Source organism: Prionailurus bengalensis, chromosome X (assembly GCF_016509475.1).
Source record: "Prionailurus bengalensis isolate Pbe53 chromosome X, Fcat_Pben_1.1_paternal_pri, whole genome shotgun sequence".
Lineage (NCBI taxonomy): Eukaryota > Metazoa > Chordata > Mammalia > Carnivora > Felidae > Prionailurus > Prionailurus bengalensis.
In genome coordinates this window covers 13,438,445-13,463,253 of record NC_057361.1, presented here as the reverse complement: position 1 = coordinate 13,463,253, position 24,809 = coordinate 13,438,445, and the positions used below count along the sequence as shown (strand labels likewise).

Sequence of the window (24,809 nt, the reverse complement as noted above, 5' to 3'; positions counted from 1 at the left end):
AAAAAAAGAACAGAATGATATAAATATAAAACCCTAGATACTTGCCTTTATGAAACAATGAGAAATTTTGAAAAAAATCTGGAAAGGAGCCAAACCCTCTTTAAAAAGTTACTGACAATTAACGAAACAACTCAACATTTCCTGACAACCAATTTTCTATACCCTTAAAGTAGGACAGTCCCCAGTTATGCATGTGAAACTAGGCCAATATTCAAATCCATCTTACATTATTTTTTAAGTAATCTCTAACCCAACTCGAGGCTTGAACTCACAACCTCACCATCAAGAATCTCACGCTCCACCAACAGAACCAGCCCAGGCACCCCCATCTTGTATTTCTAGTCTTCACTTTGCTGCCTTTTCAATCTCCCTGTTGGTTTGTCCAATTATTCTAAATCAGTCTCAAACACGTTCTCTGCCACTAGCTCGATTGTATGGAACCATTATTCAGTCTTGCCATTTGACCAAAGACCACATATACCTTTTCTGCCCATATTAAACCTCTCCATGTTCCCTTCGCCTGACCACTCCCAGGTTCCTACTTTAAAGATAAACACTATGAGGGGTACCTGGGTGGCTCAGTTGGCTGAACATCCATCCAACTCTTGATTTCAGCTCAGGTCATGATCTCACAGTTTATGAGTTCAAGCCCCGAGCCAGGCTCTGTGCAAACAGCACAGAGCCTGCTTGGGATTCTCTCTCTCTCTCTCTCTCTCTCTCTCTCTCTCTGCCCCTCCCCCACTCATGCACGCGCACGCACACACACACACTCAAAATAAACAAACTTTTTTTTTGTTTTTTGTTTTTTTTTTTTAATTTTTTTTTCAACGTTTATTTATTTTTTTGGGGACAGAGAGAGACAGAGCATGAACGGGGGAGGGGCAGAGAGAGAGGGAGACACAGAATCGGAAACAGGCTCCAGGCTCCGAGCCATCAGCCCAGAGCCTGACGCGGGGCTCGAACTCACGGACCGCGAGATCGTGACCTGGCTGAAGTCGGACGCTTAACCGACTGCGCCACCCAGGCGCCCCTAAACAAACGTTTTTTAAAAATAAAATTAAAAATGAGGCATCTGGGTGCCTAGATGGCTCAGTCAGTTGGGTGACCAACTCAGCTCATATCACGATCTCACCGTTCATGAGTTCGAGGCCCACGTCTGGCCCTGTGCTGACAGCTCACACCCTGGAGCCCGCTTCAGATTCTGTGTCTCCCTCTCTCTTGGTCCCTACCCTGCTCGCTCGTGTTCTCTCTGTCTCAAAAATAAACATTAAAAACAATGGAGCCTGGGTGGCTCAGTCGGTTAAGCGTCTGACTTTGGCTCAGATCATGATCTCATGGCTCCTGAGTTCAAGCCCCGCGTCCGGTTCTGTGCTGACAGCTCAGAGCCTGGAGCCTGCTTCGGATTCTGTGTCTCCCTTTCTCTCTCTGTCCCTCCCCCAGTCACACTCTGTCTCTCTCAAAAACAAACAAACATTAAAAAAATTTAAGAATATCAGTGTGTAGAGGGACCTGGGTGGCTCAGTCGGTTAAGCATCCGACTTCAGCTCAGGTCATGATCTCACAGTCTGTGAGTTCAAGTCCCTCACTGGGCTCTGTGCTGACAGCTCAGAGCCTGAATCCTGCTTCAGATTCTGTGTCTCCCTCTCTCTCTGCCCCTCCCCTGCTCATGCTCTGTCTCTGTCTCAAAAATAAATAAAAACATTTTTAAAAAATTTTTTAAAAAGAATATCAGTGTGTATTTCACTGCCTATAAAGAAGCTTTTAATATTTGTATGCATTTAGTACAGTCCCCAAGTCATGTGCCATTCTATAGAAATAAAAATGCCACCTATTTTCCTTAGGCATAAAGGCCTCTACAGCACCATAATGATGAGTCATTGCAAGAATAAGTAATGAAGATTTTTTAAAAGGACACATAAACTAACTAGAGCTATATGTGTCAACAAAGATGAATCCCAAAAACCAAATGAGAGGAAAAGCGAGTTGCAGAAGGTTACAGAGTACGATGCTCCTAATTTTAAGTTGAAAAGCCATACAAAACAATATATTGTTTTAGTGACATACACACACACTATACACACACACGATATACACACATATAATAAAAGTATTAACATTTTTTTCAATTCATGCACACCAAATTCAGGACAACAGTAACCTCTGGGGCTGGGAGGGAGGAGAATGGGACCAGAGAAGGAGGTCACAGGAATCCTTCACATTAAATGAATGGTTTTATAGATTTGTTGGGTAATCCTCTAAATTTTGCACTCTTCAAGTATTTTTTTAGAAAAGAGTCAACAAGCAACTATAATGCAAATGTCCCTCTTTTAACGAAACAATGGTTTGGCTCTGGAACTTCCTATATCTGCTGGCATTCTTTCTTTTTTACAAAAAAAGAATTACTATCTCAAACAGCATACATTCTTAGCTACTGTTTTAGTATTCTGGCCTCTATCCCCTTCCAGTGTATGTTACAAAGGGATATGATATAAAGATGCAAAAATAGAAAACTGCTTTATTAGCATTTTTAAAAAATAGTTCTAGCTAATAGTCTAACAATGGGGAAAAGTTCACAAGAATTTGTCTTTTACCCTACAGTTTTCCTTAATGATTAAACAGTTGCTTCAATGAATTACAAGACAACCTTTAAATTCGACTTCTTCCCAAAGCTGAGTCCATGCCCAGGAATTTTTTAAAAATCCCCTACTTCTAACAGCTTTGTTTTACTTCTTTACCTCAATCAAAGCTGCTTAAATAACCAGACATTATTTATTGGCTTTTTTTTCCAATGCAATGATTTCCCCTGGTATTACAGAATCAGCAGTGTTTTATGTCTAAGAGTTAACTATCAAGTCAGAGAAAGATAAATACCATATAATCTCATTTACATGTGGAATCTAAAACCAAGCAAACAAACCTGAATTCATAAATACAGAAGATGGGGGGAGGGGGTGGTGAAAGTGATCAAAAGGTACAAACTTCCAGTTAAAAAATAAGTCATAGGGATGTAATGTACAAAATGGTGACTATAAATAATATGATATTGTATTTTTGAAAGTTGCTAAGAGAGCATGTCATAAAAATTCTGATCACACGAAAAAAAAATTTATAACTATGTGTGGTGACAGATCTAGATTTACTGTGGTGATCATTTCACAAAATATAAAAATATCGAATCATATTGTATACCTGAAACTTGCATTTTTATATAACAGATATTTAATATATAATGTTACATGTTCATTATATCCCAATTTAAAAAACAGACTATTTCAAAACAAAAGAGTTAACTATCATTAAAATGAAAACAAATTATGACTACTTCAAATATGCATAGCATTCCCCGAGACTAACACATTATACTAACAGAAAGATATAAGCCTATATAGGGGTGCCTGGGTGGCTCAGTCAGTTGAGTGTCTGACCTCCAGCCCAGGTCATGATCTCACGGTTCATGGGTTCAAGCCCCTCATCAGGCTCTGTGTTGACAGCTCAGAGCCTGGACCCTGCTTTGGGTTCTGTGTCTCCCTCTCTGCTCCTCCCCTGCTCATACTCTGTCTCTCTCCCTCTCAAAAATACAATAAACATTTAAAAATTGTTATAAATAAGTCTGTATAGTTTACTGAAGTCTATATATAGTTTATATAAGTTTATGTAAGTCTATATAGTTTATATAAGTCTATATAGTTTAAATTCATCAAATACAATACTTGCTAGTTAAGGTAGATATTTTATTTCTAGAAGTTATATTTCCTTTTTTCTTTCTTTTTTTTTTTGAAAGAGAGAACATGTGTGAGTGGAGGAGAGGGGCAGAAGAACAGGGGGAGAGAGAATCACAAGCAGGCTCCATGCCCAGTGCAGAGTCCAATGCACAGAGCCCAAGGCAGGGCTTGATCTCAGGACCCCAAGATCACAACCTGAGCTGAAATCAAGAGATGGACACTTAACTGACTAAACCACCCGGATGCCCCTCTTTTTTTTTTTTTTTTTAGGTCAACTCTACACCCAATGTGGGGCTTGAACTCATCACCCCTAGATCAAGTCACATGCTCTACCAACTGAGCCAGCCAAGTGCCCTCTAAAGGTTATATTTTAAAATGTCTCATAATCGGGGCGCCTGGGTGGCGCAGGCGGTTAAGCGTCCGACTTCAGCCAGGTCACGATCTCGCGGTCCGGGAGTTCGAGCCCCGCGTCAGGCTCTGGGCTGATGGCTCAGAGCCTGGAGCCAGTTTCCGATTCTGTGTCTCCCTCTCTCTCTGCCCCTCCCCCGTTCATGCTCTGCCTCTCTCTGTCCCAAAAATAAATAAACGTTGAAAAAAAAAAATTTTTTTTTAAAAAAAATAAATAAAAAATAAAATGTCTCATAATCAAATAAACTGAAGAATAAAAAACATTTACATTGGAATGTAAATTCCATGAAGACAGGGATTTGTGTTTGATTCATTGCTGTAACCTCAGAACCGAGAACTGTGAAGTTATGTGCAATCAATACTCAAATACATGTCAAACCTAAACCTGATTCCCACCACACTACCCTATACCTTCTAGTAAAATGCTGGCCTTTGAATACCAATAAAATACTTCCCAAGTGAGAAACCAATCACTCTAACATTTGTAGTTCTTTGTCTTAAAAACTGTTACTCAGATAGCCATATTTTCTTTTTCTAATTTTAAAGGGTTTTGTTCTAACATTTTTCAACTAGTACTGGAATCTGGCTTCTAAAATAAATCAGCACATGAATACAAATACTCTAAGGGCACCTGGGTGGCTCAGTCGGTTAAGCATCCAACTTCATCTCAGGTCATGATCTCGCCATTTGTGAGTTGGAGCCCTGCATCAGGCTCTGTGCTGACAGCTCAGAGCCTGGAGCCTGCTTCGGATTCTGTGTATCTCTCTCTGCCCCTCCCCCACTCATGCTCTGTCTTTGTCTCTCCTTCAAAAATAAATAAACATTTTTTTAATTTAATAATACTCTAAAAGTAAAGACCAAAAGGCCTTTTTTAAAATAGGCTACTATAATGCATTAAAATATAATTCAAGATGGCAAATAAGCATATGACATGATGCTCAACATTAGGTCATTAGGGAATTGCAAATTAAAACAACAATGAGATATCATGGCATTCCTACAGTCAAAATCAAAACCATTGATATCATTAAATGCTGGTGAGAATGTGGAGCAACATGAATTCTCATTCATTGCTGGGAGGAATTGCAAAATGGTACAGCCATTTCAGAAGATGGTTTGGCAGGTTCCCAAAAAACTAAAGATACTCTTACTGTATGATCCAGCAATCACACTACTTGGTAACTACCCAAAGGAATTCAAAACTTGAAGTCCACACAAAAACCTGCACACAGATATTTATAGCAAGTTGATCCATAACTGCCAAAACTTGAAAGCAACTAAGACATCTTCCAGTTGATGAATGGATAAACTGTGGTACATCCAGACAATGGAGTATTTATTCAGTACTAAAAAGAAATGAGCCATCAAGCTATGAAAAGACATGGAGGAATCTTAAATGCATATTATTAATGAAAGAGTCCAATCTGAAAAAATTACATACTGTGTTTTTCCAACTATATGACATTCTGAAAAATGTAAAACTATGGAGACAATAAAAGTACCAGTGGCTGCCTGGGGTTGGGCATAAAAGGAAGGGATGACTAGGCAGAGCAAAGAGGATTTTTAGGGCAGTGAAACTATTCTGTACACACTCGTGTCATTATACATTTGTCCAAACCCATACTATGTTCAACACCACGAGTGAACCATAATGTAAACTATGGACTCTAGTTGATTATTGATATGTCAATGTAGGCTCACCAACTGTAACAAATGTACTACTCTGGAGGGGAGTATTCCTAATGGGGGAGGCAGTATGTGTGTGGCCAGGGTGTATATGGAAACACTATGTACCTTTCCCTCAATTTTGCTATGAAACTAAAACTGTTCTAAAAAATTAAGTCTTAATAAATATATATTTTTAGTAATTTTTTATGTTTATTTATTTTTGAGAGATAGAGAATACAAGTGGGGTAGGGGCAGAGAGAGAGGAAGACAGAGAATCCAAAGCAGGCCCCCATGCTGCCAGCACAAAATCCAACATGGGGCTCGAACCTGCAAACCATGAGATCATGACCTGAGCTGAAGTCAGATGCTCAACCGACTGAGTCACCCAGGCACCCCAATAAATATATATATATATATTTTTTTTTTTAACACAGAATGTACAACACCCAGAGCAAACCTTAATGCAAACGATGGACTTTGGGCAATAATGGTATCTCAATGTCGATTATAACAAACATACCAACCTGGTGAGGGATGTTGATAATGGGGGAGGCTGTGCACGTGTGCTAGAAGGTGATCTATGGGAATTCTCTGTGCCTTCCCCACAATTTTGCTGTGAACCTAAAACTGCTCTGAAAAAAATTTATATATATATATATATATATGTATGTATATATATTTCAACAGAAAAAAAAATCCCTAAGATAACTCACTTCCACGACAAGTAACAGGTATAGTTTATTTTTACTTTACAAAATTAAGTATTTAAAAAAAATTTAACACTTATTTTTGAGACACAGAGAGAGACAGAGTGTGAGCAGGGGAGGGGCAAAGAGAGGGGGAGACACAGAATAGGAAACAGGCTCCAGGCTCTCAGCTATCAGCACAGAGCCCAACGTGGGGCTCAAACTCATGAACTGTGAGATCGTGACCTGAGCTGAAGTTGGACAATTAACCGACTAAGCCACCCAGGCGCCCAGTAAAAAATTAAGTATTTCTGAAAAACACTTACTCCGGGTAAGACTTACACCCTGCCTGAAACATTATGGCAATTTTTTTAAGTTTATTTATTTTGAGAGAAAGAAGGAAAAAAAAACAAAAACACTAGGCAGGGAGGGGCACAGAGAGGGAGAGACAGAATCCCAAGCAGGCTTCGAGCCATCAGTGCAGAAACTGACATGGGGCTTGAACTCAGGAACCCATGAGATCATGACCTGAGATGAAATCAAGAGTCAGATGCTTAACCGCTTATCCAACTGAGCCACCCAGGCGCCCCTCATTATGGTAATCTTAATTGTATGCTTATTCAAAAAATAATAATCTGGCTGTTACCATAGAAACTACCAGGGATGGTAGCGCCATGATTTGAGCAGTTATACCTGTTGGTCCACTTAATTCTGAACTTACAAGTTCCTGTTTAAGGGAAAGGCTAAAAACATCCACATTTGTTTTAAAGAATGGCTAATACACTCATGGGGAAATGCAAATTGAGTTAAATGGAGCACACACGCGCGCACACACACATCAAGATATGACATGCCATGCCACACCACACCCCACCCCACCAAAATGGTTGGTAAAAATTAGGTGGCTACTGGCTGCTAGCTTTGTTTGAATCTCTCTGATTACATTTCCCTGTCCAGGATACCTTTGATGTTAATTTTCACCTGTATGAATAATACTGGATAATTGCAATTGTTAGGTTAATGGGGAAGATGTATTTTGTTTTGCTGAGCTGAATAAGAGAGCTTAAAGCTCTGAGAAATTTACTGCAAGAAAACTTCTAGGCCTCTCCCCCTTTGCCAATATCTGAAACAGTCTTCTGCAAGCAGAAGACATCAAGAATATAACCTCATGGGGCGCCTGGGTGGCTCAGTCAGATAAATATCTGACTTCAGCTCGGGTCATGATCTCACGGTTCGTGGGTTCAAGCCCCGCATCGGGCTCTGTGCTGACACTTCAGAGCCTGGAGACTGCTTGAGATTCTGCGCCTCCCTCCCTCTCTCTCTGTCCCTCGCCCGTTTGGCATTCATTAGATCTCTCTCTCAAGAATAAATAAACATTAAAAAAATTTTTTTAAAAAAAGAATATAACCTCGTTCATGCAAATGCACTGTGCCTTGGGTTCTTTCTAAATCATATATACCTCAAGGGAACATGGATTCTAACACCAGAAAAGCCTCCTCCCCAATTCCTTAGGAGCGGTAAACCAACGCATTCACATTTAACATGCCCACCTTCTTTTACCACATTCCATGGATTACTGACTACAAAATAAGCCTTAACAGATGCCCTGCTGTCATTTATTTGCTGTATGGACTCAATCACTTATTCCTTTTTCAGTTAAGAAGCTGTAACAGCATTGAATATATTTATATGCTTGGGAATATTCTGAGGGCCACAGGTAATGGCCATGGTTTGTGTTTTAATACACTTTTTGTCTACCTAGTTCAGCTCAACCATGGAATGGTAACTGCAAAACTTTCTGCATATCAATGACTTTTTTTTAAGGTTTTTTGGTTTGTTTTTTTTTTTTCAACGTTTATTTATTTTTGGGACAGAGAGAGACAGAGCATGAACGGGGGAGGGGCAGAGAGAGAGGGAGACACAGAATCGGAAACAGGCTCCAGGCTCCGAGCCATCAGCCCAGAGCCTGACGCGGGGCTCGAACTCACGGACCGCAAGATCGTGACCTGGCTGAAGTCGGACGCTTAACCGACTGCGCCACCCAGGCGCCCCTGGTTTGTTTTTTTTGAGACAGAGAGAGGGAGAGAGAGAATCCAAAGCAGACTCCATGCTGTCAGTCCGGAGCCTGACACGAGGCTTGAACTCACAGTAAGATCATGACCTGAGCCGAAACCAAGGGTCCAATACTTAACCAACTGAACCACCCAGGTGCCCCTAATCAAGAACTTCTTTAAGGCATAAACAGCCATGCTAAGTTCTATGAATACTAATTACATTTTCAGAAATCCCCTCTAAAAGGTCAAAGATTACAGAATGGCTAAAGTTATGCTCACAAACATATAGGCATATGTATGCTCCAGTAGTATAAAGCACAAAACAAACCTTACAAACACAGTGATATTGCAAGTGAACCATAAAACCCTCACTAATCCTGTGGAACTAGATTCTAAAATACCACTCCCCACTCTAAATATTCAATCGATGTTAACTTTCATACTAACTACTGCTTTTAAGAAAAGCTTCGTTTCCATGCACCCTAATGTTTATAGCAGCATTCTTTACAACAGCCAAGATATGGAAGCAGCCCAAGTGTCCCTCAGTTGATGAATGGATAAAGAAGATGTGAGATACAGATATAACGTACTGTCATAAAAAGGAATGAAATCTTTCCATTTGAGAGTATAATGCTAAGTGAAATAAGTGAAAGAAAAATGCCATATGATTTCACTCATATGTGGAATTTAAGAAACAAAACAAATGAGCAAAGGGGAAAAGGAGAGAGAAATCAAGAAACAGACTCTAAATTATAGAAAACAAACAGAGGGGAAGGGGTTGGGGGATGGGGTGAAATAGGTGATGGGGATTAAGGAGTGCACTTGTCCTGATGAGCACAGGGTGATGTATGGAAGTGTTGAATTACTATATTGTACACATGAAACTAATTTAACGCTGTATGTTAACTACTGGAATTAAAAACTTAAAAAAAATAATTTTAAAAAGCTTCAATTCACGTTTGAGGCTTGATATTAAGAATCTTACTGTGAAAACCTGGTGACATCAAAAGGTAATGCTTACCAAGTAGTCCTTCTCCAAGCAAAGCACAAAATAAAGCATCTGCTGTGGACTATCCCCTCCTCCTTTTCCAGGTGTAGAGCAGTCAAAAGGAGGTAGCTATGATACACATTACTTTCCAGTTCTATTTCAAGTCCAAGTAGTAAGATGGGAAACTACAGCTGTCCCCCATGGTGGACATCTGGGGTCCATCTCTAGCCCTAAACAGTAAGCTTGGCTTTGCCTTGACAAACGTCCTCTTGCAGCCCTTTGTCCCTGCTCTGCAACTTATTAAGGCTTTCCAGTTTAATACCAAAATTCAGAAATACGTTAGTAAGCAAATACATATAGATGAGTATACGTTTACACGTATAGAAGGCGAACAACATTCAGTTCTGGGCCCCCTGCTCTACATACATACATACATACACACACACACACACACACACACACACACACACACACACACTTCAAGTTCAAATCCCAGCAAGGCACCCCGGGCGCCTACCCCTTTCCACTCACCCAGCAGAGGGAAAAGCAGGAACAGCGAGCAGAGGTTAAACCAAACACCAGCCAAAACAAACACCACTTCCAGAACAAGGCAAACTTTGGGTCTGGGCGGCTGCAGAGCCCCAGCAATGGCCGGGGGAGGGGAAGGAGTGTCAGTCTGTCTCAGGAGAAGAAGACGGGGAGCGCACCCAGCACTCCTGAGCTGAGGAGGAGGCTGGTGTGTTCCCTGGGGGACAAGGGCGTCGCCACCATCCCCGACTTCGACCTGGCCGAGGCGTCCAGGTCCCTGGGCAGCCCCATCGCCCCACCCCGCCCCCTTGTCCCCACAGAAATGGTCCCCACAGACCGTCAGTGGCAAGAGGAGCGGGGACTTACCTGGTGCAACGTCTCGGCGGGCAGCTGTGACGCCCGGAACAGGTCGGCCACAGGGCCCGCGGCTGCGGTGGCCGCGCTGGGGACGGCTCTGGCGGCCTCAGGGGGCCCGGACCCGGGGCCCCCGCCTGCGGCGCCGGCGGCGGCGCAACGCGCGAAGAGCTCGGAGTAGCACTGCTGCTCGCCCTCGCTCAGCAGCAGAGGCGGCCCAGAGCCGCAGCCCCCGCCCGCCGCCGCCTCCATGGGGCCTGGAAGGGGGTCCGGGGGAGCACCGTCACCGGCTAAGCAACCGCCGCCTTCGCCTCAGTCTCCACCGCCTCGGTCTCGGCCTTGGCCGCCGCCGCCGCCACCGCCCCCACGCCCCGCAGCTGCCGCGCTGCCGTTTCCTCCCGGCGCGCGCCGGCCCCGCCCCCGGACTTGAATGTTGTGCCTCCGCCGCGCGGCACATGGAGACAGGCGCGGGACGGACCAATCGTAGCCTGGGATCGCACCCCGGCCCCGCCCCCGCCGTCCGCCCCGCCCCGCGCCCCGCCAGGTAACTAACTCCGCGGGCCGCCCTCCTCGCGGCGGGTCGTCTGCCCCGCCCGCACTCCCCAGGCCCGGAGGGCGGGGGCCAGTCCCTGGCGCGCCCACCCAGCCTGGGAGAGGTGCCTTTGGCTCTCCGCCCCGGCTGGGAAGGGAGACATCTAAACCCACCTGGAGTATGGCGCTTGTCAGGGGGCGGAGAAAACTGTGATTTCTCCCTAGAATGCTGGAGCAGGTGCGGCGCCCTTCGCAGAAAAGGGAGAAGGCATTAGAAATTAAGCTTCCCTTTTTTCATAGCAGCGGTGCTTGAGTCCTGAAAAGCTGGAGGACAGAGATCTCCATCCGAACTGGATCCCAGTGACTCCCCATGGTTTTCACGGTGATGAGGTTAGGCCACTTTCTCAGGCATGGCTCAAACCTGGAGTTGAGTCTTAAAAAGGAATAGCATCAGTTAGTGTTAAATATACATATACACACAAATGTATATATATACATATACATAATATGCATATACTATATGCATATATTTTTGTATACATATGGATACATATATATGTATATGTATGTGTGTGTGTGTGTGTATATATATATATATATATATATATATATATATATATAAAGCCGCACTGGGAAACACTAACCCAAAGAAAAAAAAATGAGTCCAGGGTTAAGCACTAATAAAAAATATATTTTAGAATTTACTAAAGAGGTATATAAAACTTTCACCCCAAATCATTTTAATTAAAAACAAAAAACGAGGGGCGCCTGGGTGTCTCAGTCGGTTAAGCGTCCGACTTCGGCTCAGGTTATGATCTCGCGGTCTGTGAGTTCAAGCCCCGCGTCAGGCTCTGTGCTGACCGCTCAGAGCCTGGAGCCTGTTTCAGATTCTGCGTCTCCCTCTCTCTCTGCCCCTCCCCCGTTCGTGCTCTGTCTCTCTCTGTCTCAAAAATAAATAAACGTTAAAAAAACAAAACAAAACAAAACAAAAAACGATCTCAAGAGGGGCGCCTGAGTGACTCCGTCAGTTAAGCCTCTGACTTCCACTCAGGTAATGATCTCACCGGTCCAAGTTCAAGCCGCATTGGGCTCTCTGCTGTCAGCGCAGAGCCTGCTTTGGATCCTCTGTCCCCCACTCTTCTCTCTGCCCCTCCCCTGCTGATTTTCTCTCTCTCTCTCTCTCTTTCTCTCTCTCTCTCAAAATAAATAAATAAACTTTTAAAAATACCGATCTCAAGAAATAGTACTCATGATAACAAATATACTTTGATATTTTGTTCAACTAAAATAAGGAGGAAGGACAGGAAGATGGGAAAAAATCAGCAGATGGCAAAGGGGGGAGAATACATAAGAAAAATTATGGGGGGCACCTGGCTGGCTCAGTTGGTAGAACAGAACTTTTGTTGATCTTGGGGTCATGAGTCCAAGCCCCACGTTGGGAGTAGAGCTTACTTAAATAAATGGGTTTTTTAAATGAGAAGAAAAATTATATCAATTCATAAGTGATTGCCAAAGTAAGATTTTCCTTTTGGAATCTAAAGAAATGAAATAGAGAAGAGGATCCACTCCAAAAGGAGGAAGTTCTTATCTCTTCACTAAGATTTCCTTATACCACATTTTGCTTTAGACCTGCCGGGAGATAATTAAGAGAGCAGCAAACTTGTGGACAAGAGTATAGAAAGGGTAGGTAAGTAAGGAGCAGCAAAGACTAATAATTTACATGGGGAATTTCCATTTCAAAATCTCACCACCACTATATTTTCCACAACCGTAATGTGAGGTATAATAATACCTGACATTCATATAGTGCAAAGCTACATTATCTCCTTTAAGCCTCACGGTAACTCTCTGAGGTAGGTTGGGAAAACATTTTCATCTTCATTTTGCAGATGAGAAAATGGATACAGAGATGGTGTGATTTACCACTGAATACTAGATTCGGAGCTGCTCTTCATTACTCAACTCAGTTGAATAAATTTGACAGATATTCATCAGCACCACAGATCCTGCAGAAATGCCTGGAAAGTCTTACATCTGTGCCTATCCATCAAACAACACTTACTGGTAGAACAGGAAGTATTAACTGTATCCCTGCTGGAGTATTGTGAGTGATTAAAAAATATATATATATACAACATGTGTTCCTTTCAAGGAGTCTGCTGCTTCCCTGGAAAAGAGAAAACTAACACAACAAATAAAAACAATAAAAGACAATATATAATTAAGTGCTAAATCGTGCACCCCGTGCTAAGTGCCGTGAGAGTTTAGAGAAGAGAGAAAATAGAGGAGCCAGAGCCCAGCCAAGGAAGGTTTGATGAAGAGGGCGCCCAGAGGGATGTTGACGAATCGGTGGGACTGCGAAAGGCGAAAGGACGGACCAAGAGGGAGGCTCGCAGGAGAGGGAGGAGCCCCAGAGGATTGGCGCCCGGAAAGACACGGGTGTTTGGGCCCACGGCTGGGTCGGCCAGCGGGGGGCAGCCGCTCTGGGGCTCCGGGATGCCCGTGGAAAGCTGCTCCACAGAGGACCAGAGGCACAGCCAGAAGTGACCCGACAGCAGTAACGTTTAAACCCAGGACGCGGGAGGGGGGGAAATGGCATTTTTTAAATGTTTTAATATCTAAGGAATGCCAAGTACTGTACTTTATATCTGCAACAGATTTTTGAATAAAAGAAATAGTTATCAAACTTCAGAGTAAACACAGATAAGAAACACTCATATCCCTTAAAGGCTGACTGTAAACAAGGACGTTTTAGAAGAGAATTTCTTTACAGTTTGTTCAGTTCTAAACTTACTTGTTTGGGGTCCATCCTGGCTAGAAAAGCCAGAGTGATAATATAGTTGACCCTTAAAAAAGGCAGGCGCTAGGGGTGTCCACCCCTGCGCTGTTGAAAATCCATGTATAACTTTGACTCTCCGGAAACTTAACTAATAGCCTACCGTGGACCAGAAGCCTGACTGAGAGCAAACACAGTTGATAAACATATATTTCCTATACGTATATGTATTGTATATTTGTATACATGTATATGTATATTTCACATATGTATATGAATTACATACCATATTCTTACAATAACCTAGAGAAAAGAAAGTGTTATTAAGAAAATGATGAGAATACATTTACAATACTGTACTGTATTTATGGGGAAAAAAATCCACATACAAGTGGACCCTTGCAGTTCAAACCTGTGTTGTTCAAGGGTCAACTCTATATTCAGGAATAGCCAAAAGATAGTCTTTAAGTTTTGGTTTTTTCCTTTTAAATCCAGCATCGGTGCCGTGCATGCAGATGGCAACTGAACAAACTCAGAACAAGGTACTGGTTACCTGTAGCGAAGAGGTTTTTTGTGTGTGTTTTTAAGTAGGCTCCAGCCCAACCTGGGGCTTGAACCCAGGACCCTGAGATGGTGAGTCACATGATTTACTGACTGAGCCAGCCAGGTACCACTGTAGGGAAGAGTTTTCTAAAGCAGGGGTTGGAAAACTAGGACCAGTTACTTGGTTTTGAATGTCTCACAAGCTAAGAATGGGTTGTACTTTTTTTTTTTATCTTAAGTAAACTCTATGCTATACATGGGGCTCGAACCCACGACCCCATGATCAAGAGTTGCTTGCTCTGGGCGCCTGGGTGGCTCAGTCAGTTAAACGTCTGACTTTGGCTCAGGTCATGATCTCACGGTCTGTGAGTTCAAGCCCCGAGTCGGGCTCTGTGCTGACAGCTAGGAGCCTGAGGACTGCTTCGGATTCTGTGTCTCCCTCTCTCTCTCTGCCCCTTCCCAACTCGTGTGCTGTCTCTCAAAAATAAATAAACATTAAAAAAATTACAAAAAAAAAAAAAGAATTGCCTGCTCTACCGACTGAGCCAGCCAGGAACCCCATGTTGTACATTTTTTAATGGTTGAAAAATAGTGCTTTCTGTATACTGAATATTTCAGGACATGTGAAAATTATATGAAGTTCACATTTCGGTATTCATAAGCAAAGTTTTACTGGAACACAGCCAGGCCCATTCATTTACGTGTTGTCTATGGCTGTTTTCAAACTAAAATGGCAGAGTTGAGTCATTGCCTAAGGTCTCCGGACCTTTACAGGAAAAAAATTGCTGATTCCTGTTTTAAAATATGGAAATGTAATATTTTCTTTTCTTTTCCTTTGTTTTTTGATTTTTGAGACCTGATATTTTCTTATACCTACAGCCAATTTACAGGTTACCTGGGCAGGGGAGAATATAGACTTCTAATTGGCTTCTCTGAACTTCAGAACTTTCATGAATGATACTGAGCTTCTTGAGATTGTATTTCAAAGATTGTGAGCTTTAAAAATTGATTAGTGAGGGAATGACCAATGTAAACACTAAATAATCACTTGGATTTTTTCCCCCCCGCTGGAAGTGAAGAAAGGTCTTTGACAGTGTGAGAGGGAATCCTATTCCCCTGGCCGCATTTTTTCCTGAGAAAGTTTCCTCTCTACTCCCCAGGAGGGAGTATGATGAAGTAACCTTGGCGCTTTTCCCAGCTCCTCTCATTTACTCTTCTCTAAGGAAGAAGTGATGGAAGGGAGAAGAAATTGATCATTCCTGATTTGTAACAATGTCTCTCTCTGTTCCTGTCTCTCTGTCTTTATCTCCCTCTATCTCTCTGTTTCTCTCTTCCCCCACCCCCTCTCTCTCTCTTTCAACCTCTTTCCCCTCCACCAACACCCTTGAATTCTGTGGCCCTCAGAGAGGACTCCACTCTACCCCTGATTTCACATGGCCCCTATTTTGGGGCCACTCTCTTTTCCCACCTGCAGGACCTGATGGGCTTAAGACAGCAGTGTCCTTGCGGCTTCCCAGGTATAGGTCTGTTTTGTAGACTCTCTCAAAGGTGGAGAAGGATGGAGACAAGGCAAGTAAGAAGCCTGATTGTCACCACAAAACAGTCTGAATTTCCAATCCAATTCCAGCAACAGTAAAGCTGATGTGGGCCACATGGACCTCACCCAATTCATTCTACACTCCTAGAAAAAGAGAGCAGTTGGGGGTACTCAGCCCCCTGTATGCTTTGCCATCTACTAATGACAATGAAATCTTGCAACTTATTGTCTCCCACAAACCAGTTTTGAACATTGATGAAATTATATCCTATATCCACCCTTATGTGTATGTGGCGGGGGGCAGGGGGGTTGAAATGTGCCCTCTTCCTTCCTATACCAACTCGATCCTCTGAAGAAAAGCTTGACAAATTGAGAAGGTGGATGTTCTCAAGCAACAAACAGCCTATTCTTAGTAGCCCTGTTAGCCTCTTAGGTAAGCAGTCTGCCTCTCTCCATGGTAGCCCTGAGAATGGCTGAACAGAAACATTAAAAAGCTTGCTGTGCGCTGAGCAAGTCCAATAATTATGTCAGACAAACTGCAGCCAACAGTTCTGACTATTTGTTAACAATAGCAAGCTGTCTAACCTTGAGAAGGCAGCTTCCTGCTTGGTTTCCCTGAACAGGATTTTGGATAATAATTATCCTAGCCATATATTTTTATGGTACTTTTTAAAATCACCCATAGTACTCAAACATACTGTCAGAACTTTCTTCTAGGCTTGAAGGAATAAGTAAAAAAATCTTACTTTAGTTCTTCAGCACTTCAGTCATCACAGATTTGAGCAAGGATTATTACTGATAAGACTGATAGCATTCTGAAAATAAAATTTTCAGAAGCTATTCAGGTTTCTGAAAAATAGAGCGTTCATAAAATGAGTCTCGGCAGGCTAACTACTGAAACAAACAACCTGAAAAGTCTCAGTGGGTTAACATAATAATGATTTGCGTCTTGCTCCAGTCACAGTCCAACAAGGGTCTGTGCAGATGGTTCTCTTCATGTTCATTCAAGCACACTATCTAGAAAGTCCTCTACCCCATGCAACCTCTTAGTCTTCCACTAGATGCTCTGCATCTAGCAGTTATAAAAATAAAGAGAGAGCTCAACAGAGCTGGAAAGAGAGCATGGAAGATTGCTTGCACAGGGGTTTTATGGGCCAAGGCCAGAGGTATCCCATATCACTTCTCCCTGCTTTCCATTGGTTACAACTGAATCACGTGACTGCAGCAAACTGCAAGGGAGCCTGGGAAATGTAGTCAACATATATAGCCAGGAAGAAGAAATGTGTTTGGGGGACATCTACCCAGATTCTGACATAACAACATATAAAAATTTCAAACCTATTGTAGACACTATTGGTTCACTGCCAACATTCCCATCACCAGGCAATGCACCTATCAGGGAGTGTTGTCTGTTAATGGCTCACAGCTGCTCCCTTCTTTGGAAACTTCCCCTCTGCCAATCTGGAGCCACCTCAGGGAGGTTATACCTCCACACCCCCCACGGACCAACCTGTAGCCAATGGCTGAGTGGCAGAAGTATAAAAGGCCAGCCCTTTGCTCCAAGGTGAGACCACCTCTGTGGTACAAATTATGCTCCATAGTGCCTGTGGGATCAGACTGAAGCAAGTCTTCAGCTGAGACTGATTCCTTGCTTCCCTCCTTCTCCAGTCCCACTCTGCTTCCTTCACTGCCCTTCTCCTTAGAGCTGTCCCTCAATGAGGCACTTACACAAGAATCCCCATCTCAGTTTCTGCACCCAGAGAACCCAACCTGAGACAGTATTTTACATCAGAGAGTAATATGACTCACATCTCATGGGAAAAAGCATGTGCATCACAAGTTGATCTGTAAATATTTAAGTGCTCTCAGTGGAATATGTATAGTCTTATCCTCCATAAACAAAGACCACTTTTCCAGCACAGCAAACAGACTCCTTTTATGGTGAATATGGATTATGGCCTCACTCTTCATTGTTGTTTCCTGCCCTTTCTACTTTGACTAAGTTGATGTGACTACTGGATCATCTAGGATCTGAGTCTCAGCATTGCAAGGCCAGAATGTGTTTATCACTTCATTGGAGGTATTGCATCCCATAGGTGAGAGTGGGTACATAAACCACAATTCCAGCTAACTGATTTACATCCATAGCGATATCTGTTCTGTGAAGCATAATTCCCCTTCTCTCTGGAGATAAATTTTAAATAAGAAAACGGTTTCTCAAATATAGAACCATAGAAACCAACAAAGGAAATAAAGACAATGAGCCTGAAACAAGCTTTCTCCCAGTCAAAGATGTTTCCAAGTAGCATTTTGAGAACAAGGAGCACATCTTAATCATCTGGTGCTCAATAAATAATTGAATTCAATCAAGGGAGAAATCAGAATTACCAGAAAGTACTAGAATTATGATGGAAAAGTATCCTTGTAAGATTTCCTTTCATGAGAGGCTTCTGTTTCCTTTGCCACTAAATCCCCTCTTAGTTTAAACCTACTTCCAGGGCGCCTGGGTGGCTCAGTCGGTTAAGTGTCCGACTTCAGCTCATGATCTTGCGGTTCGTGAGTTCAAGCCCCATGTCAGGCTCTGTGCTGACAGCTCAGAGCCTAGAGCCTGTTTCAGATTCTGTGTCTCCCTCTCTCTCTCTGACCCTCCCCCGTTCATGTTCTGTCTCAAAAATAAATAAAACATTAAAATTTTTTTTAAAAAAGAGCAAAAGGTTTAAAAAAATAAAAAAATAAACCTACTTTCTTTTTTTATGTATTTAAATTTTAGTTTGAGAGTTGATGGGGGGTGGGAGGGAGGGGAGGGTGAGTGATGGGTATTGAGGAGGGCACCTTTTGAGATGAGCACTGGGTGTTGTATGGAAACCAATTTGACAATAAATTTCATATTAAAAAAATAAAAAATAAATAAAAATAAAAAGATAAATTTTAGTTAACATACAGTGCAATATCGGTCTCGGAAATAGAATCCAGTGGTTCCTCACTTACATACAACACCCAGTGCTCATCACAAGCTCCATTCTTAGTACCCATCACCCATCTAGCCCATCTCCCACCCACCTCCCTCCATCAATTCTCAGTTTGTTCTCTATCGTTAAGTCTCTTGTGGTTTGTTTTCCTCTCCTCTCTTACCCCACTTCCCATGTGTTCATCTGTCTTTTTTCTTTTTTTTAATGTTTATTTATTTTGGAGAGAGAGAGAGAGAGAGCGTGCGTGCACAGGTGGGAGAGGGGCACAGGGAGAGGGAGGCACAGAATCCCAAGCAGACTCCAGGCTCCAGGCTCTGAGCTGTCAGCACAGAGCCCGATGTGGGGCTCAAACCCACGAACTGCAAGATGACCTGAGCTGAAGTCGGATGCTTAACTGACTGAGCCATTCAGGTACCCCACATCTGTCTTGTTTCTTAAATTCCACATATGAGTGAAATCATATGCTATTTCTCTTTCTCTGATTGACTTATCTTATTCTATCTCCATCCACATCATTGCAAATGGCAAGATTTCATTCTTTTTGAAGGTAAACCCAATTTCATAACATGATTTTATTCTCAACTTCATGTCTTATTTACATTTTAACTCATTTCTTTAGCTCTCTTCTCTATGAGTTCCAGTCAGCCACCAAAAACTTGTATTTTAGTTTAGCTATTTCCTGATGACTTCTGCATAAGTACCATAATCTCAATACTGGTTTCCAAAATAACAATGCAGATATGGTCGTGTCTTGGCAGTGTTCCTCTCTACATCTACTCTCATTGACAGATTATATCAGAATCTGGTGGAAAACATGAGTTTTAAATGTAAGCAGCTGTCCAGACAGCATGATTTCAAGATGCTTAAGATATGAAATTGTATTAGCAATCTATGGCTGCATAATAGTAGCTTGACCAACAAACCTTTATTCCCTCACGATTTCTGCAGGTCAGGAATTCAGGAGTCACTTAAGTAAGTGGTTGTGGCTCAGAGTCTCTCAGGAGGTTGCAGCCAAGCTGTTGGCCAGGACTGGACCATCTGAAGGCTGGACTGGAGCTGGAGGATCCATTTCCAAGATGGCACACTCACGTGGTTGTTGAGAGGAGGCCTCAGTTCCACCTTATGTGGGCCTTTCCCCAGGGCTGCTGAGTAGTTCAGACCATGGCAGCTGGATTCCCCCAGAGACAAGGATCCAGGACAGAGTACTTCTGCAAGCACAGTGTCGTGTACGACCCGGTCTTAGAAGTGACACACCACTTCCACCATTCTATTCATTAGAAGCAAGTCACCAAGTCCAACTCACATTCCCAAGAAGAGGGCACGTGACCTCCAGCTCTTGAAAGGAATGTCAAAGAACTTGTGGACACATACGACACCTACTACACGACTCTTCTTGGAACCGTTTTTAACTACTCTCTTGTTCTTCACACAGGCCCTCTCAAATTTGCAAAGCACTTTTTAATATGGTTTTGAGTCCAAATTGATATCAATCTATTTATAAGCTCACAATGAGAACAGACGGGATTTTTTTTTTTTTTTAGTTAAAAAAAATGTTTATTTATTTATTCTGAGAGAATGAGAGAGCATGCAGGGAAGGGGCAGAGACAGAGAGAGGGAGAGAGAGAATCCCAAGCAGGCTCCACACTGGCAGCTCAGAGCCTGATATGGGGCTCAAACTCATGAACCATGGGATCATGACCTGAGTTGAAACCAAGAATTGGATGCTTAACTGACTGAGCCACCCAGGTGTCCTGAGAACAGATGGGATTTTTTTTTAATTCATAGGCATCATTTTAGTTTATTAACTTTTTTTTACAGTAATTTCAGAGTCACAGAAAACTGCAAAAATAGTACAAAGAATTCCTGTATACATCTCACTCAAATCACCCAAATGTTTCCACATTTGCTTTATCATTTCTCCCTCTATATATTTTTTCTTAATGATTTGAGAATTCATTGCAGATAGAATTTCCCTTTACCCTTGAATAATTCAGTGTACATTTCCTATAAAATGAGGATATTTTCTTGTATGACCACTGTACAATTATCAAAATCAGAAAAGTAGCTATCATCTAATCTACAAACTTTATTCAAACATCACCAGTTGTCCCACTGATGTCCTTTAGAGGAAAAAGGGAAAATTTTGTTTTTCCTCATCCAGGATCTAGTCCAGGATCACAAGTTGCATTTAACTGTTGTCATGTCTCTCTGTTCTCCTTTATTCTGGAGCAGTTCCTCAGTCTTTGTCTTTCGTGACCTTGACTTTCGTGAGCACTTCCACTTATTATCTCAGTTTGGGATCAGATAGTATTCAATTTCCTTACAAACCTGCATCTTCATTCCTATGTAAGCTTAGTAGATCTCTCTAAGAAGCACATAAAAAGAAGCACCGCTAAATATTTGTAGTCTATCAAAGTCTTGTGAGTCAACTGATAATTTTGAGAACTAATAAAGGGGAAGAATCAAATACTGATCTCGCCTTCCCTACTGAGCTGCACCACTGAGGGACCAAAAAGCAGATAAGGTAGAATTACAAAAGAAAGTAAAGAATTAAAGTGTCAATATTTTGCAAACCCTAAGTAGTAAGTAAGTTCAAACATTGATCATCAACCGCTACTAACATCCCAAAGAGTCTGACATTATGTGCTTCCAGCTAGACACACCCAACACAACCTGTAACATACATTTGCCAAGAAAGCAAAACTGAATTTCATCAGGTCTTTCTAATTCAGCACTGTCCAATAGAAACACTGTGCAATCCACTACGTATTTCAAATCTTCCAGTTGCCACATTAAGAGCAACTAAAAAGAAATAAGTGACATTAATATTACTAACATATTGGTTTAACCCAATATATCCCAAATGTCACCATGTCAACATGAAATCAATATAAAAATTAGTAGCTTACATTCCTTTTTTTTTGTAGTAAATCTTTGAAATCTGGTATGTAATTTATACTTATTGCACATCCCAGATTGGAATAGTGTTAAAGAAAATATTCAGACACTTGTTAAAGATGGTAAGGCAAACCTCACTCAAGAGGAGTTACTACAGTGGGGTTTTGCGATAAGGGAGAGAGATTGGGCTCAACTCTGAATGCAAGAAAGACAAATAGAGATTTATAGCCAAGGAGCAGAGTAAGGATCAGTGGATGGAAAATTACAAAGAGGAAATATCAAGGCTAGGGGGATTCTTGTAAGTTGGAGTCAACAGGATTCTTTTTTTTATTATTTTTTTAATGTTTATTATTTTTTTAACGTTTATTTATTTTTGAGACAGAGAGAGACAGAACATGAACGGGGGAGGGGCAGAGAGAGAGGGAGACACAGAATCTGAAACAGGCTCCAGGCTCTGAGCCATCAGCACAGAGCCTGACGCGGGGCTTGAACTCACGAACCGCGAGATCATGACCTGAGCCGAAGTCGGATGCTTAACCGACTGAGCCACCCAGGCGCCCCAATGTTTATTTTATTTTTGAGGGACAGAGAGAGAGACAGAGTGTGAGCAGGGGAGAGCAGAAAGAGAGGGAGACAAAGAATCCAAAGCAGATTCCAGGCTCTGAGCTGTCAGCACAGAGCCCGATGTAAGGCTCGAACCCACAAACCTTGAGATCATGATCTGAACTGAAGTCAGATGCTTAACCAACTGAGCCACCCAGGCACCCCATGATTCAACAGGACTCTTGCTGAAGGTAGGCCAGGTGATAAGATTTTGAGGGTAGGGGATGAGAAATTGGATCAGACATCAAGAATGAGATATTTTCACGAAACCCACCCAACAAGATTCTTGCCGAAACAGGACTAAGCAGGCCAAGGACAAAGCCCAAAACCATAACCCAGTCGGAAAAAGGACTCAGAGGAGTCTGGCTCAAATTTGGTCAAGCAGAGAGTCCTTGTTACTAGTCATATCTCAAGTGCTCAATAACCATACATGATCAGTAGCTACCATACTGGACAGTGCTGCTCTAGACAGAGCTATCAATGTGCAGGAAACTCAGAAGACAGAGGAACATGTTAGATACCGCCACAGAGAAGCAGGCAGCCAAAGCCAGAGAGTGGGATTCCCTACAAGACAGTTCGATTTCTTCAGCAAATAAATTGGAAGGGTGGGAAGGAGACGGAGGAGGAATCTCTACATGAAAAGAGATTTAAGATGCATATATGGACCCTGATTCAAACAAACTAAAACAAACGTATGGCACTTATGATGCAAATGGAAATTTGACCCCAGGCTGGATATTCTGTGATAGTAAGTAATTATTATTTAATCTTTTTAGATGTGTTAAATAGTGTTGTGGTTTTGCTTAAAGAAAAAGAGTCCTTATCTTTTAAAGACACTGAACTGTTTATGGATGAAATTATATTGTGTGTCAGATTCACTTCGAAATTATAAGGGGTATCCATTTATATGAAATATCCAGAGTAAGCATATCCTTAGAGACTGAAAGTGGATTAGTGTTTACCAGGACTGGGAAGACAGGGGAATGGGGAGTGACTGCTTAATGGGTATGGGGTTTCCTTTAGGAGGGAATTAGGTAGTCGTGATGGTTGCACAAGATTATGAATTACTACATGCCACTTAACTCTACAATTTAAAATGGTGGGAATGATCAATTTTATGTTAGATGAATATTACCACAATAAAAGAAAGAAAACATTTGAAAGAAAAATAAAACTATAAAAAGGAGATTGTAGATGAAAGAATGAGTTAGAATTGATAATTGTTGAAAGTGGGTGATAGGTACATGGGGGTCACTTTATTATTCATTTTATGTTTGTGTATGTCTAAATTTCCCATAATTAAAAATTTTAAAAACAAATTCTTTCAGCCATAAGGGAAATTTGAATATGGACTGAGTATTCAACAATGTTAAAAGATATTGGTTTTTTTTTTAAGTGTGATAATGACATAATGGTATAGTGGTTATGGAAAAAAACACAACCCTATCATTGATGGATGCATTCTGTATTATCTACAGGTGAAACGACATGGTATCTTGAATTTGCACTAAAATACTCAGGCACAAAAGAAAACCATAGGAAGGGGTTAGTTTAAAACAAGAATTGGAAAATGTTAACTGAGCAATGGGTATGGAGGAAGGGGGATGATATCAATGTTTCCAATATTTTATGTTTGAAATTTTCCAAAATGAAAGATTTTAAAAGTATGTCAACCAGGAACATCTGATTGGCTCAGTTGGTAGAGCATGTGACTCTTGATCTTGGGGTCATGAGTTCAAGCCCCACGTTGGGTGTAGAGATTACTAAAAAAATAAAAATTGTTTTTTCATTTTATCTTACTTTTTATTTAAATTTTAGTTAGTTAATATACAGTCAATATTGGTCTCAGGAGTATAATTCAGTGATTCATCTCTTACATACAACACCCGGTGCTCATCACAACAGGTGCCCTCCTTAATATGTACCATCCGTCTAGCCCATCTCCCACCCACCTCCCTCCATCAACCTCAGTTGGCTCTCTATCCTTAAGAGTCTCTTATGCTTTATTTCCCTCTCTTTTCTTAACTGCCCCCCTTTTCCCATGTGTTCATAAGTTTTATTTCTTAAATTCCACATATGAGAAAAATTTTTAAATAAAAAAAATTGAAGACATTAAAATAAAAGTATGTTAATTCATATTAGCACCGTTTAGCAGTCCCATTTTTCATTCCAATATGTAAGCTCTCACCTGGACTCCTGTATCTATCTAAGTGGTTTTGAACCTTAGCACTAAACAGAAATGTTAAACAAAATAATATTAGCTCATGCTTTTCTCTTTGAAAATAGTGAAATACCTGGCAACTGTTCAGATTTTTTTCTTGTTTTAGCATGTGATGGCATGAGGAAGTCAACACGTCTGGCCCATAATGCCTGCCTTCCTTCTGCCCTGGAGCATGGAAGGGTATGTTCAGTTTGAAGAGGATGTTCATTTCTCATGTGGCATGTTATCTTCACAAGATTCCACTCCTTAACTCAAGTGGGAGCCGGGAACAGGAGCACCCACTAACAAGCTGGATTTTTTTAGCTTCGGAACCTCTTGGGGCA

The 24,809-nt window shown here is 41.8% G+C and overlaps 1 protein-coding gene across 7 annotated transcripts in view; it reads right to left on the bottom strand.

The window, feature by feature from the left end:
• The window catches only part of REPS2 (RALBP1 associated Eps domain containing 2), a 221,226-nt gene extending 210,477 nt beyond the window's left edge, over nucleotides 1–10,749 (bottom strand). For 3 of the 7 annotated variants that reach the window (XM_043570303.1, XM_043570305.1, XM_043570304.1), the window contains exon 1: nucleotides 10,421–10,748. In XM_043570303.1, the coding sequence (XP_043426238.1) occupies nucleotides 10,421–10,660 (240 nt within the window). In that variant the 5' untranslated portion in view covers nucleotides 10,661–10,748. Of the gene's footprint in view, nucleotides 1–10,420 lie in introns of all 7 variants that reach the window. The other 4 variants (XM_043570306.1, XM_043570307.1, XM_043570309.1 and 1 more) reach the window with 3 other exon arrangements.
• Between the last annotated feature and the right edge of the window lie 14,060 nt (nucleotides 10,750–24,809).